The sequence below is a fragment of the Equus quagga genome, chromosome 14 (genome assembly GCF_021613505.1).
Source record: "Equus quagga isolate Etosha38 chromosome 14, UCLA_HA_Equagga_1.0, whole genome shotgun sequence".
NCBI classification, from domain to species: Eukaryota; Metazoa; Chordata; class Mammalia; order Perissodactyla; family Equidae; genus Equus; species Equus quagga.
This window is the reverse complement of record NC_060280.1, coordinates 28,371,157-28,389,309: the sequence shown is the minus strand read 5'-3', so window position 1 is coordinate 28,389,309 and position 18,153 is coordinate 28,371,157. Positions and strand designations below refer to the sequence as shown.

The following is an 18,153-nucleotide window of genomic DNA, read 5'->3' as shown; positions in this document are numbered from 1 at the left end:
AAATTTATTATGGATGGAAAAGCAAACTGAATGATCCCATCTTTGTTGGTAACATTGAACATTGCAAAGTTGACCCCTGGGAAAATTCCACTTGGTAGAAGTATTCAACACAAAATAAAACTCACAATGGCTCAAATTGCTCCCAGGAAAAGGTGGACTTGATGGAAATAATGACTAGAAATTTCATAACAGCTGAAGCAGTGATCAGTAAACATTGATAAAGATAAAAGGCAATTGTTTGATGAATCAAATCTTTCTTGGAAAACTGATAAAGAATATATCTTGAAGAAAATTCAACATAGAAAAAATCTAGAAAAGTGAGAAATTGTTTGGCTGTGTTACATAGAAAATTTATCAAGTAATTAGATTGGCTTAATGGAGTTAGTTCCTTAAATACTTTAAAAATTCATTAGTAAGAATATAAGCTGCAGTAAAAAGTTTACATGCCAAGATTTGGCAGGGATTTGGAAAAAGAATTCTCAGATGAATAGTTTGGACTATAAGGGGCACTTTACAGTCTTCAAAGCACTTTCATACCCATTGTTTTATTGGATTCTCCTAATAACCTTATGAGGTGAGAGGTTAGGAATCATTCCTTCCATTTTACAGACATAAACACTGAGGTTCAGAAAAGTTAAGGGACACTCAGCAAGTTCAATGCAAGGTCTAATTTAGGATCTGATTCCCAGATTCCTAGTCCAGTAAGTTTCCTCATACCTATTTCCCTAGCTCAGATAATGCTTTACTTGCTGGACAGACCAGACCCCTTCTAATTTTGACCTCCCAGCCTCCACTTTCTGACAGTGGAAGTGGGGAAATGGAGGAGGAGGAGTGAACAAAGTTAGAAGAAGGGATGGCCAATGCAACCCTCAGAGAGGGGAAGGGACATAGCCAACATGTCATAGGCACTTTTCTTAACTATTCTCAGAAAAGGCAGAGGGGCTAGGCTTTAGGCAGGTGGTGGGGCGGGGATGGGGGGAGAGTAGGGAGGCGGGGAGGAGTTGTGCTGGGATTTTAAGGCTGGGAGAACAGGATGAAAAACAAGATAGGCAGTTTGAAAATGACAGTGCCTGCTATATTTGGGGAAAATGAGTCAAGGGATAGGAGTGTAACCAGGTTTAGGTGGGGTGAAGCTGAAGAGATCGGCTGAAGCAGGACTGTGGCCCAAGTTAACCCCTGAGCTAGGCAACCTGGGCTTTCTCCAGTAGGCCTGTGATTCTCCAGTGGGCTGGCTAGTGGAGCTTGAATGTTCTGGTCTTTCTTGCAGAACACCAAGGAATAATGACATATAAAATCTAAATACTGTAATCGAACACAGGATTTATGCTAAATCAGAGATCATCTGATATGATATTCCATTTTCTAGGAGAGCTGGACACAAAAGGAGAAAAAAGTTTTTTAAGTGTAAGACATTTATTCAGTCTATAGACAACGCTTTGTTTAAGTAGAGCTTTGTAGACCTTTCACGATAACTTTGTTCCTTCCTCTTCACTCCCCTTCCCCACAGTGATCTCTGGCCCGCAGATTAGAAACCGTTGCTCTAAGAATTTAGATAGAAGGAAAATCAGTGTGCCTAAAATATGTTCTAGCGAAGGTAAGACTTTGGCTTCAGTTTCAAGAATGAGCAGAACAGGAGGAATCAGGTGTGGAAATGCCAGAAGAAGGAAAAATTTGAGAAGGGACAATAAAAACTGAGAAAATCTTCCCTACTAACTTAACGTTCTTTTATGAATTTTAAGTGACCACCATTATTTGTTTTAATAGTGGAACTGTTGAGCTCACAGAAAAACCAGACAGGCCTAGTCCTGGAGCATCACCAAGGGCAATAGGAAGCCATGGAAAGCTTTTAGGCAGCAAAGAGAGGTAGCTGGATTTGGAAACTATATTTTTTCAGAAGTCTTATAGCTTAAAAAATTATGTGCTTCCTTTAAATAATTCAGGTAATATGAAAATAGAAATCACTTGAAATCTGACACCCTTTACTCCAAGATACTCATAGAGAATATTTTGGGGAACCTCTTTCCTTAAAACTCTCTATGCTTATACGATACTGTCTCAAACTTCACATAAATTTCACCATTCTAAACATGCTGTTCTGTAATCAACTTTTTTCCCTAGAGAATAAATTGTGAATAGCTTTTCATGTCAGTAAATAGATCTACATCATTACTTTAAATGGATGCTTAGTACTGCATTGTTGGAATATATAATTTATTTAACCAGCCCCCTATTGATGAACATTTACGTTTTTCCCTCTGTAATCAACAACCTCATATAACAACCTTGTGCATTCATCTCTTCCAAATTGTTCGGTTATCTTTTTAAGGTAAATTCTTAAAAGTAATGGAGCTGAGTCAAGAAGGATGCCCTTTGTATATGTGGATTCAAATTGCCAAATCGTCTTCAGGTTTGTAGGGAGGCCAGGAGGAAGCTGCTGCATTAGTTCTGGTGTGAGAGAGTGGCAGCCGGAATGGCGAAGAGAGTAGAGACTCACAGGTGATCTAGCCCATCTAAGCCTGTCCTCGGTGGGTCGGCTTTTTCCTCTTTCACTTCTTTTTCTTAACATGGAGGAAGAACTGAGAACTGCATCTCCCAGCATTTCGCAGAAACCACACTCCCTGGGAACTGTAGTACCAGGTCTGAGACAGGCCGGAAGGAGGGCGGGAGGCTATGGGCACGCTGGGAAATGTAGTCCAGCGGGCGGAGGCTGAGGGGGCGGAATGCGTGGGGGTGAGTGCGCGCGCGCACGTAAAGTGGTTGGGGACGCTGCGAACATCACCACTTCGGGATGGGGCCGCACGGTGACTTAACTTCCCTCACAAGGGGTCTTTGAGTCTACAAAAGCAGCCCGCGGATGGTAGGCTTTATTCCATTGTCCGTGACCTCGGAGGGCGCGGCCCCTTCGCACTGGGCGTGAGGCCGGTGGCGCGGGCTGCGCGCGGGCCGGAGCAGGGCATGCCGGGAGTTGTGGTCCCGGCGCACTGAGGCTGTGGGACGTGTCGCGGCGCCGCACCGGCTCCTCCTTCCCCGCCCTTCTCAGCGGTCCCCCGCCCCCTCCCTCCGCCTCCTCCTCCCTCGCCCGCAGCCGAGAGCCCCCTCCCCCACCCGTCGGGCTCCTCGGCGGCTACTGCAGAGGATTCAGAGCCGACTCGCTGAGGAGGAGGCTCCCGGTCCCTGCGCGCCATCCGCCACCTTACTGGACACGGGCGAGGGAGCGAGAGCGTCGCGTCTGTAGCCTCCAGAGAAGACAAGGGCATCGTCGCCTCGGCCACCGCCGCCGCCGTTTTCGCCTGCAGCGGCTCGTCGGTGAGGAGACCCCCCCCCCCGCGGGTCCGCTCGCTCTGAGCCGGGGCGGGTGGTACTGGGGAAGATGAGAGTGGGGGCTGCAGAGCCCCCGCGCGGGTTGGCGGAAGGGGGTTGAGGTCGCAGTGGAACGGCGGGCTGGCAGGGGATACTTGTCCAGGCGCGGGCTGGGGGTGGGGTGAGGGTGGGACCCAAGCGGGTTTCGGGGGGGACAAGGGAAGGGGACTTTTAATGGGGAATGACCGGACCTGGGACAGGAGCGGGGGGGGGGGGGGGGGGTTGGAATTTGGGATGGTTTTGGGTGAGATGGAGGATGAGACTGGAGTGGGATGGCTTTTAATGGGGGAGGGGCCTGGATGAGGGTGGTGGATTTGGGGTTGGCCTGGAGCACTTGACAGCTTGGGATCCGAGCCGGATGCAGGGTAGAGGGATGATTTCAATGGAGAGTGGACTTGCAGGGTTGGGTAGGACCCTGGAGGGGGTTAATTCAATCGGGTGGAATTTGGGGTGGACCTGGGGCAGGCTAAGTGAGGTGGTAGGAGCTGGGGGTAAAGGGCTTGGCATGGGTTGAGACCTGAGCTTGAAGTGGGCGTTTGCCGTCTGGGGGTGGTGGAATTGGTGGAGACTTATGGAATAGCGTGGGTTAGGAGAGCAAAGGGGGTAGAATTTGGGGTTTTCCTGGGAGTGCTTTTGGAGATTGGAACAGGAGCTGGGGGCAGGGGGGGGGTCTGACTTTCAGTGAGGAGAGTGTGATGGTGAGCTGGCAGGAGGGGGATAAATTAGAAGTTAGGCCCCAAATGGGCAGACAAGGATTGAAATTGTGGGGGGCGGGTCAGTGAGATAAGATTTAGGGTGGTCTTAGAACAACGGGAAGGGGCATGGTGGCTCCCTGGGTGCAGGGTCAAGGCAGAGGGCACAGAAGATGCTGCTGAGCTGGATTCACTGAAAGAATAGTGGCAGGTGGTGAGCAAGGTTGGGGGATGGTATCTTGAAGAAAATGTCCCTTGGCTAAGGTGGCAGTGGGAGTTTTGAAGGAATGTCTGAGATGAACTTAGGGGATTGGAGAAGTGGTTGCTAATGGTAAAGTGGCAGAGAGGTTATTTAAGGGGTGGGAGACATGGAGTTGTTGGTATGGATGGGGCAGAGAGGATGGAGAGGGGCAGTGAGCAGTGCTGGGAAGAGGTGGATTGGATGATTCTGGAGAGGAAGGTTTGGGATGGCCTCCAAGAGACACAACAGGGTTAGGGGTTGGACTTAAATGGACAGCTTTGGATGGAGGCTGTGGTTGGGGCAGGGACAGTAAGACAGGGGACTTTGCAGGGGAGAAGGTACATTAAAGATTCTCTTTCCTAGAGGACATCTTAAGCTGTTAGTTTAATCTTTCTGTTTCATTTATATCAGTATCATATTTGGAAGCAAATCAACCCAAAGGGTAAAGTTGAGAGGGGCCTCAGTTAAGGTAGAATTAAGGAGGGGAGAGTGTCTTCTATTATTTATATATCATAAAAAGAAAGTTGGGGGGAGAAAGCCACTCTCCAACTAAAGGTGGGGAACATCAAGCTGGAATGTGATAGATACCTTTCTCTATGATGTCTGTCTGCTCCTTTCTCTCCTCCCCCTGGTGCATTTAAAAATTGGTTCTGGAATTTGGAGTTAAATAGGTTTGATGAGCTTGAGGTAGTTAAGGGAGCATGGCTTGCTTGAGAACCGATGAATGAGACTGAAGAATATGAGGCTGAATTTATTTCCTAGTCAGGCAACGTGCATGTATGCAGAAAGAGCTTAGGGCTTTTTTTTTTCTCATCTTTAAATTGATTGCTTGAAGACTCCATTTATTGGTGTCCTGGTTTGCAAGGCAATTAGGCCCATCATTGTATTGCAGGCTAATAATCCTGAGATGAATCTTGGCACTACCGCTTTATGTAAACAGAGAGAAGACAGGAAATATGGAAATGTCATAAATATTCATTGGTGAGATGGTTTGGTATTGATGGAGTTTTTCATTTGATTCTCTTTTGACATTACTTGATAAAATTTAAAGTAATTGGACCGTATTTCTATAGATTGACTTTTCTTCTAAAGGAATTCAGGTGGTCGGAATTCTGTCAGATGTGGATAAATAAAGTATAGAGCATCATCTTTTATTTTTTTAGGGGATGTTGTTGATGTGGCACTCGGCACTAACTACAGAACAATATCTCCGTCTCTTCATCAGAAATTTTATTTAAAGCTTAATGATATGCTCATTCTTATGGCAGAGTGGTGATGCTGGAAGGTAGAGAGGAGTGTGAATGGAGGAAACATCTTTAGGAAAACGGTTTTCAGGACTTAATTGCATTAACTATGATATGTTAAACATGAAGAGGCTGTTGATTAGAGCTCAGACTGAAAAAAATTGAGGAGGGATGTAAAGGGGATAGTATTGGCACCAGTAGGATCAAAATAATTCTTTTTTTGTTCAAGCTTCAGAGTTCAGCTCATAAGCAAACCTCTTTCCTTGGCTTTCACAGTTGAGCACATAAAAATACCCGATATTTAGAATTTTTTTTTAACAATTCCAAAATGGGGAGAATGATGCCAGGTTGGACTTATCCTTGCAATTGAAAGTGTTTTGTTATGAGGAAGCTTTCTGTATTATAATAAAAATCAGGTTTGAGCAGTTACCTGTAATTTGATGAGAGTGTAATCTAACTAATGTAAGCAGTTCTCCTCATAACTTTACTCTGGGGTCCAGACATTGCTTTTGTGGATCTGCAGGCTTCATCTAGAGGTGGGATATTTATATTAAAGTCAGCTTTTGAAAGCTCAAAATGAAAATTAATCACCTGAGAGAAATGTCTTGGTGGATTCTTTTCCCTCACAGCTGTGGTCACCCCTGCAGTAGAAGTGTACGTAGACTGTTTTAGTGTCTTTACCTCGTTTGATTCCCCCGATGTCCTGATGAGAAGGAGAGCTGATGGAGGTATTGGTAGACAGGCACCTTGATGGAATGAATAACTTGTGAATTTAGGGGTCGAGAGTCCTGGGTTTAAATCCCCATCCTACCACTTGATAGCTGAGTGAGTTCAGAGAAGTCATTAACAACCTTTCATACTTAGTGGGAATGGGCGCACGATATTGTGAATGTACTTACTTCAGCTGAATTGTACACTTAATTATGGTTAAAATGGGCAAAAAACAAAACAAGTTCATACTTTATAAGGCTGTCAAGGGGAACCAATCAGTTCATGTCCTGAAATAACTTTATGTCCTGAAAACACTGTACATATACGAAATATTTGTTCAATATTTATTTACTTATTGCCTGCTAAGTGCCAGGGGAAATGAAAATGAACAAAAACAGTTGTCAAGGAGCTTTCAGTGTTGTGGGAGGGATAGATGATTTAAATATAGTGAGATAAGTGAGGCAGAACTAATGTGGTGAAGGGTGTGGGTTCTGAAGTCTGTCCACCATTTACTACTGGCTGTGTGACCTTGGGCACAATGGTCTCATCTGTAAAGTGGGCATAAGAGAACTAATGTCATAAGGCTGGTTTGAAGATTAAACAAAATAATCCATGGAAAGCATTTAACACAGTGTATTACATAGTACACATTAAAAAATATTAGTTGTTGCCATTAGTTTTAGACAGGAAGAGACTAGAATGTGAATAGCTTTGTGTGTCCTACCATTGAATTCTTAGCACTGTGATGTTCTATTATTTATTAAGAATGTATTACTTTGTATTATCATCTCATAGTTTATCTGCGTATTTGCATATTTGTACTGTAGTCTAGGAGCTTTAAACAGTAAAGTGCTAAACATATGTTAGCTCTTCGCTTCCTCATCTGTAAAATAAGAGGAAAAACTGCTCTGAGAGGTTAAATGACTTGCTTAAGGTTACACAGTCAATAAGTGAAAGAAAGAGTCTGAGTTACAGCCTCCAAATCTGATTCCTCAACCCTGTTTATGTCTTGTTTTTAAATTGTGAAATAAGCCATATGTATAAAAGTACATATAACATAAATCTTCAATTTAAAGAATGATAAATTGAAGACCTATATTTTTGCTACCCAGCTTAACAAAAAGGAGATTTCTAGTACCTGTAAAGCCTCTTGGGATTCCCCGCCTAATTGAATCTCCGTCCTCTCTCCCTCAGAGGTAACCACTTTCCTGAATTTTGTGTGAATCATTCTCTTGCTTTTCTTTATAGTTTTACCAAAAAAGTGCATATCCTAAACAATATAATATATATATTTTTAAATATTTTATTTTTCCTTTTTCTCCCAAAGCCCCCCGGTGCATAGTTGTGTATTTTTAGTTGGGTCCTTCTAGTTGTGGCATGTGGGATGCTGCCTCAGCATGGCTTGATGATCGGTGCCATGTCTGTGCCCAGGATTCGAACTGGTGAAACCCTGGGCCGCCGAAGCAGAGCGCAGGAACTTAACCACTTGGCCACGGGGCCGGCCCCTAAACAATGTTTTTTACTTTTGCAATTTAATATAAATAGAACCATAGTATAAGTATTCTTGTATGATTTGCTTTATTCTTATTTATTCTTATTATTTTTTAACTTTACAAGAGTTTTATTTCTTCCACCACTAAAGTAACATATGCTTATGGTAGAAATTGAAAAATATAAAAATGTGAAAGGAAGCAAAATTATTGTCTATAGTCCTATTACCCAGCAACACTTCTTATATATTTTTTTTAAAGATTTTATTTTTTCTTTTTCTCCCCAAAACCCCCTGGTACATAGTTGTATATTTTAGTTATGGGTCCTTCTAGTTGTGGCATGTGGGATGGCGCCTCAACGTGGCCTGACAAGCGGTGCCATGTCTGCGCCCAGGATTCCAACTGGTGAAACCCTGGGCCGCCGAAGAGGCGCGCGTGAGCTTAACCACTTGGCCATGGGGCTGGCCCCAACACTTCTTATTTATATATGCATAAATATATGTATTCTTCAGTATATGTATGTATGCATGCATGTCTATACATACATACGTGCATAGTCTAGATAGCAAGAGGAAGCCAGTTTGTGTTTATGGATGATCAGATTATCCAGATGTGGCTCAATCATACTTGGAAAAAGGAATGGGGAGTATTAGCCGCCTTTGTGGGCTGTGAAAGAGCACTGTCTTAGAGCTTTTTTCTCATTGGCAGGAGTTCTTTATTTACTAGATACTAATTCTTTGTTATACCAGCTTAGAGCTTCATGTCATGTTTTGGCAGTCACTTAATTCTTTTGGTGAGAAATTTTGTGCATCTTTCTCTTTGCAGAAAGGCAGCCTGGTACATTGGTCCTCACCTGACTGTGGAGGAGGGTCTGTCATCTGATGTACAGAGCATACCATGAATAGGAAGTCCTCAGTTATACATAGCAGTTTAGCAATCTAAACACCAAGAATTTTTTGTCTAAGAGATTTGAAATCCAAATTCATTAATCATCTGTTGGAGCTTCAGTTTATTAATTGGTAAAATGGGGCACAAATGAGATAATAAATGTGAAAATACTTTTTTAAACTGTAAAGGACTATTTAAATGTTAAGGTTTTTTTTTTCCCTCTTAGTTTACAAAACTGCATCAGGGCACCCTACAGGAGGTAAAAAGCTTGTCATATTTGGTTTATTGCCTTTCTGAAGGGTTCTTTTGCCAGTGGAGGAGGAATACATGAAGATCAGTTCACAGTTTCTCCCTTGAAACTTGAAGATTGTTGGATACAGTGGGATGGAGAAGATGCTAGAGGACTTTCTCGTAGTAAATTTATGGGACCTGGTTCCACATTAGTTGTGATGGCTAGCTCAAAATGAAACAGTTGGGGCTTCATTGAAGTGGAGAATGGAGTATACAATGTTTGCTCTTCATTATCCTCACACACATCGTCATTTCCCTCTTAGTTTTTTGGTTTTTTTTTTTAAAGATTGGCACCTGAGCTAACAACTGTTGCCAGTCTTTTTTTTTTTTTTTTTTTTTTAATCTTCTCCCCAAAGCCCCCCAGGACATAGTTGTATATTTTAGTTGTGGGTCCTTCTGCTTGTGCTGTGTGGGACGCCGCCTCAGCATGGCCTGATGAGTGGTGCCATGTCTGCGCCCAGGATCTGAACCGGCAAAACCCTGGGCTGCTGAAGCGGAGCATGCGAACTTAACCACGCGGCCACGGGGCTGACCCCATGGAAGAGATTTTTGAAGCTGTTAAACTAACTGGCTGAAATTTAAGAAGAGATCTTTATTGTTTCTGCTTTCTCAGTAAATGTCGATATTCCTTAGATTTGGCTCCTTAGCTCACTGGATTTGTTAAGATTCTTTCCTTGAGTGGTTTTGCCCACTCTGTTGGTTTTAACTGCTACCTGTATGCTGATGACTCTCAAATCCATCTCCAGCTCAGAGCTCTCTCCTGAGCTCCAGACTTATCTATCTCACTGGCTGCTGGCCACCCACATTCACCCGGTTCAGTGACCCTCAAATTCAGTAGGTCCAAGACAACTGATTTTCCCCATCTACTTCTTCTGACTTACGCCAGTTAGTAACCCCCCCCCCACAAAGTTAAAATCATCTCTTCCTGTATTTTTTTTTAAGATTTTATTTTTCCTTTTTCTCCCCAAAGCCCCCCAGTACATAGTTGTATATTTTTTTAGTTGTGGGTCCTTCTAGTTGTGGCATGTGGGGCGCCGCCTCAGTGTGGCTTGATGAGCGGTGGGTGCCATGTCCACGCCCAGGATCCGAACTGGCGAAACCCTGGACCTCCGAAGTGGAGCACGTGAACTTAACCATTTGGCCATGGGGCCAGCCCCTCTTCCTGTAGTTTTGTCCTAACTTAAAGGCACTGCCATCCGTCCAGTCATCCAAGATACGATTCTGTGCCATTAGTCTTTTCTTCTCCCTTATCTCTCATAGCCAAAAATAAATCTTTCTAAATATTTCTGGGCTTCATCTCCCCTTTCCTACTATTAACACCTTAGCTCAGACCCTAATCTCACCTGGACGAGTGCAGTAGCCTTCAAACTGGTTTCTGTACCACCTGTGTAGTGAACTTATCTTCCACCCAGCAGCTAGAACATCTGCCCAATAGGTGTATATGTCCAAGTCACTCCCCTGCTTAAATCCCTTCGTTGGCTCTAAAGTCTAAGCTCCTTAGTCTGACACATGAGGCCTTCTGTGACCTGTCCCTAGTGTTCCTCCTGCCTAATCTCCCATCACTGGTAATACTGAGCACGTGTCTTTTCTATAGATAATCTTGCAGGTTCACACCTTTGCTCATGCTGTGTCTCCTTTTATTTATCCCTCTGGGTTGAGTGCATCTCCTTTAAGAAACCTTTCAGAATGCTTAAGGTTGTCATAAGTGCCCTTGTTTTGTTCACTAGGAACAACCAATACATGCCTCTCTTATAGTACTTGCCCTGTTTCAGGAAAATTAACTTTTGTCTGCTCCTTAACTATAATTTTTTTAGGCTCAGGGACTGTGTCCTAATCATGTTTATAGTCCTAGCTCTTGGAGGGTGCCTTGCAAGTAGTGAGTGATTAGTTTTTGAACTGACCCTAGTAAGGATAGCTGACAAACCAGTAGCATGATAATTCTAATGAGAAGTAAGGTGATATGTGTTTTCCAGCTGTAGGTTCTTATTTATTTAGAATGGAATTTAGAATTTAATTGGATTGGTAAAGGCTATGATGATGATGATGATGATGATGTATGTATAGCAGAAAGTTCAGATTAGAAGACAGAAAGATGGTGTGCTCAGGGGTTGGCAAATGCTTTCTGTAAAAAATATTTTAGGCTTTGTGGGCGACGTATAGTCTCTGTTATTTCTTCTTCTTTTCCTCCTCCTCCTCCTTCCCATCTTCTCCCTCCTTCCCTCCTCCTTTGTTTCATTCTTAGCTCACAGGCCATACAGAAACAGGCCATGTGTGTGCCATAGCTTGACAATCCCTGGTATGTTGTAGAAATCCAACTTGAATTGTAGAATATTGAAGAGCAAAGAGACTAAAGCAAGTTCGTATTCCTTGTTCTTTTATTATAAAATTTAGTTCCCTGGGCAGTTATGCGTATCTCTAGTATTGAAAACAATTGTACAGAATCTTTTTTTGTCAAAATACTCTGTTTATTTAGAAATTTAACATTTTATTAAATGAGCCATTGATCTCTTTATGAAGATGCTGTAAGAACACCTTGTTCACAAAGCTCCAATACAACCCCCCTCCTCCCCCATTTAGGCACGTGTCTGAGTCTTTTCAGAATATGCCTTTTTTATGGTTGTGCTTTTTCTTAGATACAGACATTTTGACGGAACCTGGGCTGATATATTTTTCACAGTAAAGTTCAATCTTTGGCTGACTCAAGATTATGATCTTGATTTGCCTTCTGATCATGTCCTTCAAGCTTGACAGTTTCTGCTGATGCTCATTTTTTCTAGCCTCTACTTTATAATTTTTCTACTTATCCTAGTTTTCTAACATGTCCTCCTCCCTCTTTTATTTTGAGTTGATAACAAAAATCCTATCTGTAAATATAATTATGCTATTTGTATTTCTGCAAATATAATTATGCTATTTTATTTGATCTGCAGTGCACAAGTTGGTCATGTTGCATTACTTTCACTTTAAGGATGAAGAAATCAAGATCTAAGAGGGTTATTTGTCTTAGGCCTTAGGACTAGAAGAGGATAAGGATGGAAAGACAAAAGGGACCTAATATTTGACAATCTGTGGTAGGCAATATGTTGGGTGCCTTCTCTCCCTTATATAATTTAATCCTTACACCTGTGGGGTATAGAGTATTGTGCCCATTTTGCAGAAGAGGAAACTGAAGCAACTGAGGCCTGCGTGTTAAGTAGCTTGTATTTGGTTACATAACTAGTAAGAAAAGAGAAGCTTTTATTAAAAACCTGATCTGCCTTGCTCCAAAGATCTTGTTCTTTTTACTGTACTGTATATAAAGCTCCCTGGTATTAAACTCTTAGATCAGTATTTTTCAACCTACTTAGATGAGCAGTATCTTGGCTACACATTAGAATCACCTGAGGATCTGTTTAAAAAAAAGACATGTCCTTGTTCTGCCCCAGCCAGTGCTGATAGAACTTCCGTAGGTGAGCCTGAAGCAGATGTGTATATGGGTATACGTTTATATAGAAAATGTAAATTAAAAAGAAATATTATTGAGGTATATATAACATATATAGAAAATAGTGCACAAAACGTGTAACCAGCACTCAGATCAAGAAAGGGAACCTTACCACTTTCTCCAAGGTAACCAATAATCTGACTTCCAATACCAAAGGTTATTTTTGCCTGTTTATGAACTTGCATAAGGTATGACTGGCTTTTTGCACTCAGCTTTGTAAGATTCATTTATGTTCTTATGTGTAGGAGCAGTTTCTTCTTGCTTGTTGCTATATAGCAATAGTTCTCAAACATTTTGGTGTCTTCACTCTTACTAATTATTGAAGACCCCAAAGAGCTTTTGTTTGTGAGTTATATCTATCAATATTTACTGTATTAAAAATTAAAACTGTGAAGTTTAAAAAGTATTTATTAATTTATTTAAAAAATAAACCTATTAAACTTTAGCTTATTTTAATGAAAATAACTATTTTATTCCAAGCCAAAAAAATTAGAGGAATAATATTTTACATTTTTCCAAATCTCTTTACTTTCTGACTGAATACATATCTGTTTCTACGTTCAATTTGTTGCAATTGGTTGTTTTGTTTGTGGTGTATAAAGAAAATCCAGTCCCACATATATATGTGGCTAGAAAAGGGAGGAATGTTTTAATTGCCTTTTTAGCTAATTATGGATATTCTTGTTCAGTACTACACCAAAATTTGACAACTGGTAGTTTCTTAAAGGTCCATTGCCTTGCGGACTCTGAAACCATATCAGTGAGCTTTTCATGCTCTGTTACATTAAAATTAATTGGTCTGTTTTTTACTTTGAATGAATCTTCACCTGTGCATGATTTTGTAGCATCATGCATTGGTCATTAGGAAAATATTGGTTCAGTGAGTTATATGGATCTTCTAAACGTTAACACATTCTGTTATAAAATGTAAAAAAAATCACATTTGTTAATATCACCACCAATCTCATCAGACAAGTCTTTTCTAATTTTCACTTGAAAGCTCAAATTTTATCATTGGCAACAAATACTGACAGTTGTTTTCCTTGAAGTGAGAGTCTCACATTGTTCATTTTTGAAAAAATGCCTGCCAAACATCCAAGTCTGAATGATCATAGTTTGTCTGCCAGTCGTTCTTTCTAAAAATGGTGTTCCATGAAAAAAGCAGCTAGTTCAGCTTGCAACTCAGTTGCACAAGTGCGTTAGTGCTTTTCCTTGTGACAACTCTTGGTACTTTGGTATGTAGAAGTGCTTTATGTGTACTTCTTGTTTCATTACAGAATATTGAAAAGATGTGTAGTTAAGGATTGAGATTTAATAAAGTTAATAATTTCTGTGGCTGCATCAAGAACATTCTTTAGTGAAACTGAAACTAGCTCACTTTTTTTGGCATGGCTATGAAGAATGCAGTGACACTATTACAGTTGCTGTCACTGCCTTGATTCAATATAAGATGGTATGTTTTTATTTATTAGTATGATTATGTTTCCAAGCTTTATTTCTTATTCGGGGAATAGGTGGTTTTGTTAAACCTTTACTAAACGTACTGTTTTGAAAGCCAGCATGAATGCAGCTGGTTTTTCCTCGGCTTGGTAGAATCAAAACTCTTCAGCGGTGAGTGAGCAGTTTTACGAATTTGTCAGGATGTTAGAAAATCACTGGGCTTGTTGCTGCTTCTTCACCACTTTGTGGTGAAGGAAAGGTATGAAGTGGCCTTTAGAGATCTGTGTATAGCTGTGCATAAAAGTGGTTTTCTAGGTGTATTTAGTCTTCCTGCCCTTAAGCTGGAGCATTTGCAGTAGAAAAAGAAAAAGATGCAGATAAAGTCACAGGCAAGTAATCTTGTTTTATAATGCCTTTGGTTTTTTGCTGTGTTGGGCAGAGGAGAATGGAAGAGACAGGCTAGACAAGTCATAGGACTGAGCATTATTTTACCTTTCAGCAGCACCCTACAGCCTGGAACCTTAGTTCTGGGGGAAAAGAATTGACATTGATTTTGCTTACATGGTGCTAGACCCTTTATGTGTGTTATCTTATTTAAACTTACAATTAACCTATAGGGTAGTCATAATTATTTTATTTTGTACGTGAGAAAACTTAAGCTCAGAGATGTGGAGGCGGCTCAGGACTACCAGCCAGTAAGTGACTAAGGTGGGGTTTATCCCCAGACTTTTCTGCCTCCAAAGCCTATGAGTCCTTTTTCCTGTGTGCTATGCTGTCTTCCAAGGACAGCGTCTCCTTGATTATTTGTGTATCCTTGATCCCTGCAACCTAGTAGGGCTTAGTACATTTTTGTTGTGTAATTGAGTCAGTGCTAAATGAGTGAACCAGTTTTTACAGAGTAGGATATAACCTAACACCTCTGGGCGGCTGTGTAGATTGGTACTACCAAGTTTGGTCTGGTCACCATTTGTTGCTAGGGGAAAGGGTCAGTCTTCTTAATGATAAACTCTGTGAAACTATTTAAATAATTTGGATATTTAGGAATCGAAGAGATCTAATGGGATGAGTTTTCCTTAGATTGTTAATGATGTCTTCAGAAATAGGTAGTACATCTATTTTGCCCTGGCTTTCCACCCTTACTAGCTAGGAGACCTTGGGCAAGTTACTTCACTTTTCTGTGTCTCATTTTTTTTAATCTTTGAAAAGGGAAGGGCAATAATAGTAGTACATAATTCCAAGGTAGTTGTGAGGATTGAGTGAGGTAATTCATATAAAGGACTTACCACAGTGTTGGGATATATTGATTACTCAATAAATGGAAGCTGTTGTTCATATTATCCTTCTAGAATGAACTATGGGATTTAATGTGACTTTTAGCATGTGAAGAAGGGGGCTGGCCCATTGGCGCAGCAGTTAAGTGCGTATGTTCCACTTCTGCAGTCTGGGGTTTGCCAGCTCGGATCCCGGGTGCAGATATGGCACTGCTTGGCAGGCCATGCTGTGGCAGGCGTCCCACATATAAAGTAGAGGAAGATGGGCACAGATGTTAGCTCTGCCCAGGCTTCCTCAGCAAAAAGAGGAGGATTGGCAGCAGTTAGCTCAGGGCTAATCTTCCTCAAAAAAAAAAGAAAAAAAGGGAGAAGAAGGAAAAATGTTGTGGCTTTTAAAGCATTTTTATTAGAGAAATAAAGCACTGAATTTATTGGGTTTTGTCTTTTGGATTTGTTCTCTGATTGTACTTTACTTGGTCTTCCTGGCAATGAAGCTCTAATTTTGCCTGGATTTCTTGGTGAACCAATGCAGGTATGGTATGGCCTTGACTCTCCATCAACTTTTAAAATTTTGTAGTCTAGTTGAAACAGGGTAGATTGTTCTGGAGAGTTCACTGGGGTTGATGGTTCTTTCTAAATTAAAAATGTCAGTGCTTGTGAGAAACACCCATTTCTAAATTTTTTGTCACTATAGCAGTCATCACTGAGAGGATCCAATATTTCTCCATAGTACCCTGCCCCAGAACCAGAAGAGGAGTGTGTTTTTTAAATTTTTCTGCATTTATTCATATTGGTGGTAATATCATCCATATTTTTGAGATTTATAGCTGTCACAGTACATTTTGGTCAGGCTGTGGAGTTATGGAGGGGAAAACCAAGTATCCATTATAAATGAGCATATCTGAAAGCCTGCCTGCCCTTCAGCCAGGTGTCAGTGTAGACACACAGTCTTCTAGATGGGAGTTAGCAGGGACCTGTTGAATACTTAACACCTTTGAGGGGTGGGCTAGGTTCCCTAGTGTGTGTATAAGGCAGTTAGTTCAGTATCTGCTCCCTCACTCCCTCTCCAGTGTCATTCATTGTTTGTCTCTCTTCCCAGCTTGCACATTTTATCTCTAGTACTAATGAAGTGTACACTCTACTGTGTTTGCAGTTCTTCAGATTTGGCATGCCTCTTGTTTCAGTGTCTTTGCACGTGCTCCTCCCTGGGCCTGGACGTCTCTTTGTAACTTTTAATTTGTCTAACTCCTACTCAGCCTTTAAGACTCAGCCTAGGAGTTAACCTTTTGCAGAAAGCTGTCCTTTCTTTCCCAGGGTGGGATTGGGTGCCCCATCTCTGGGTTGCCCTGATTATAATTATCCATGTATTTATTATTTATTGGTCTTCTTCACTTGCAGTGGGCATGGATTGTATCCGATCATCCTTTTATTTTCATGAACCCGTTTTTGGACCTTGCGTGGAACAGGCATCAGTAAGTTCTTGTTGAGTGAATCCATAGTTTCAGGCTGGTCCATTAGCAGCTGTAATTTCCCAACCAGTCAATGTTACTCCGTGTTGTTCTAGGCTGAGTTTTAATACAATGGCTTTTCTGTTGTGACACCTCCCCCTACCTCCCCTGTGTTCAGCCCACTCTCACGTAGCTTTCATCTGTTCTTCGCCCATAGCTGGGTCAGTGGAGCTACGTACACGGTAGACATGTGGATACTCAGAAAGAACTTGATTTGTGACAGATCCTGGAATCTCACTTGGAATGAATGAAGGTCACAGTGGTAAATGGAGAAGTTGGGGCCTTATGATTGCTTTTCTGGTCAATTTTAACTTTTAGATAACATAAAACAAATGCTACAAAACCACATTTTATCAATATTCTGCTTGTGCATTTGATTTTTTTGAACGTAAGTATAAGATTTGACTTGTCTGTTACGGTGGTTGGATGACTGAGACGTTAAGAAATGTGGGGTTTTTATGACTGCCCTGTTAAGCCCTTAGTAGTTCCTGACAGGTGATTTAAACTATAGCTTCCAAAAAATATTGTGCTGATTAGAGTCTTAATAGCAGGCAAAAGTAATCATTTATGCATGCATTCATTTAGTTAACGTGAGTGTCAGGCTCTGTGCTAGGTAGGTTCTGATGATACAGAGATGAGTGAGATGTGGTCTCTGTCTCCAATGAGCTCCCAGATGCAAGGGAGACATTATAAACAAATAACGTTACAGTTCACTGTGTGTGGATGCTGTAAAATAACTAGCAGAGAGGGAGGCGTTAATACCTTTTTCCGGGAAGAGTTCTTGTAGGAGTAGATACATGAGCTTATTTCTGAAAGAAGACTAGGTCTTGTGTGTGGAAGATCCTGAGTATAGAGTCAGAACATCTGGATTTGAACCATAGCTCAGCCACTTACTAGCTGTCTGACTTGGGACGAGGTGTTTACGCACTCTGAATCTCAGTTTTTTCCCCTGTAAAGTGAGGATAGTCATGTTCGTGTCTGTCTTTGAAAGTTGTGAGGATTTAATACATGTGAAAGAACTTCATAAATGTGTTATACAAATATTACATCCTGGTTTTTGTTTTTTACTTGTTCATTGATAATAGTATTTTGATAGATTGGAGCATCAATTTTCTTACCCAAACCAGAAATAAGTGAGAAGAACATTGGATTATATTAGTGTGTAGATGTCATTTGTGAAGTGCTAACAGTGTAAATCTCATGAGTTAGGACAAAGAGTTTTAAGTCCAGAATTCATGAAACTTTAGTTCTGTGCTATTATGGAAGATACTGATTAAGATGCTCCAAGGAGTGGTCTCTGCAAAAATATTGAGTGTTGTTTTGAGTGGCTTGGACGGCAACAAGCTGAACTGAAAAGAGCTCCATTTCTTGTCAGAAGACTTAATGTCTGTGCCGCCATTGAAGGTTATTTAACGTTTCAGAATTGCACTTTCCCCATCAGTAAAGCAGAGAAAAATAATAGTTATTTTGCATACTGAGATTTAGGGATAAATTGGGTAAAGTGCGCACCACTAGCCTTAATCAGTTAAAAGT

The 18,153-nt window shown here is 41.2% G+C and overlaps 1 protein-coding gene across 6 annotated transcripts in view; it reads left to right on the top strand.

The window, feature by feature from the left end:
* The first annotated feature begins 2,812 nt into the window (after nucleotides 1–2,812).
* The window catches only part of FAM168A (family with sequence similarity 168 member A), a 176,423-nt gene continuing 161,082 nt past the window's right edge, over nucleotides 2,813–18,153 (top strand). For 5 of the 6 annotated variants that reach the window (XM_046685112.1, XM_046685110.1, XM_046685109.1 and 2 more), the window contains exons 1-2: nucleotides 2,813–3,306; nucleotides 16,511–16,584. In XM_046685112.1, coding sequence (XP_046541068.1) covers nucleotides 16,516–16,584 — 69 coding nt within the window. In that variant the 5' untranslated portion in view covers nucleotides 2,813–3,306; nucleotides 16,511–16,515. The remainder of the gene's footprint in view (nucleotides 3,307–16,510; nucleotides 16,585–18,153) is intronic. The other variant, XM_046685111.1, reaches the window with a different exon arrangement.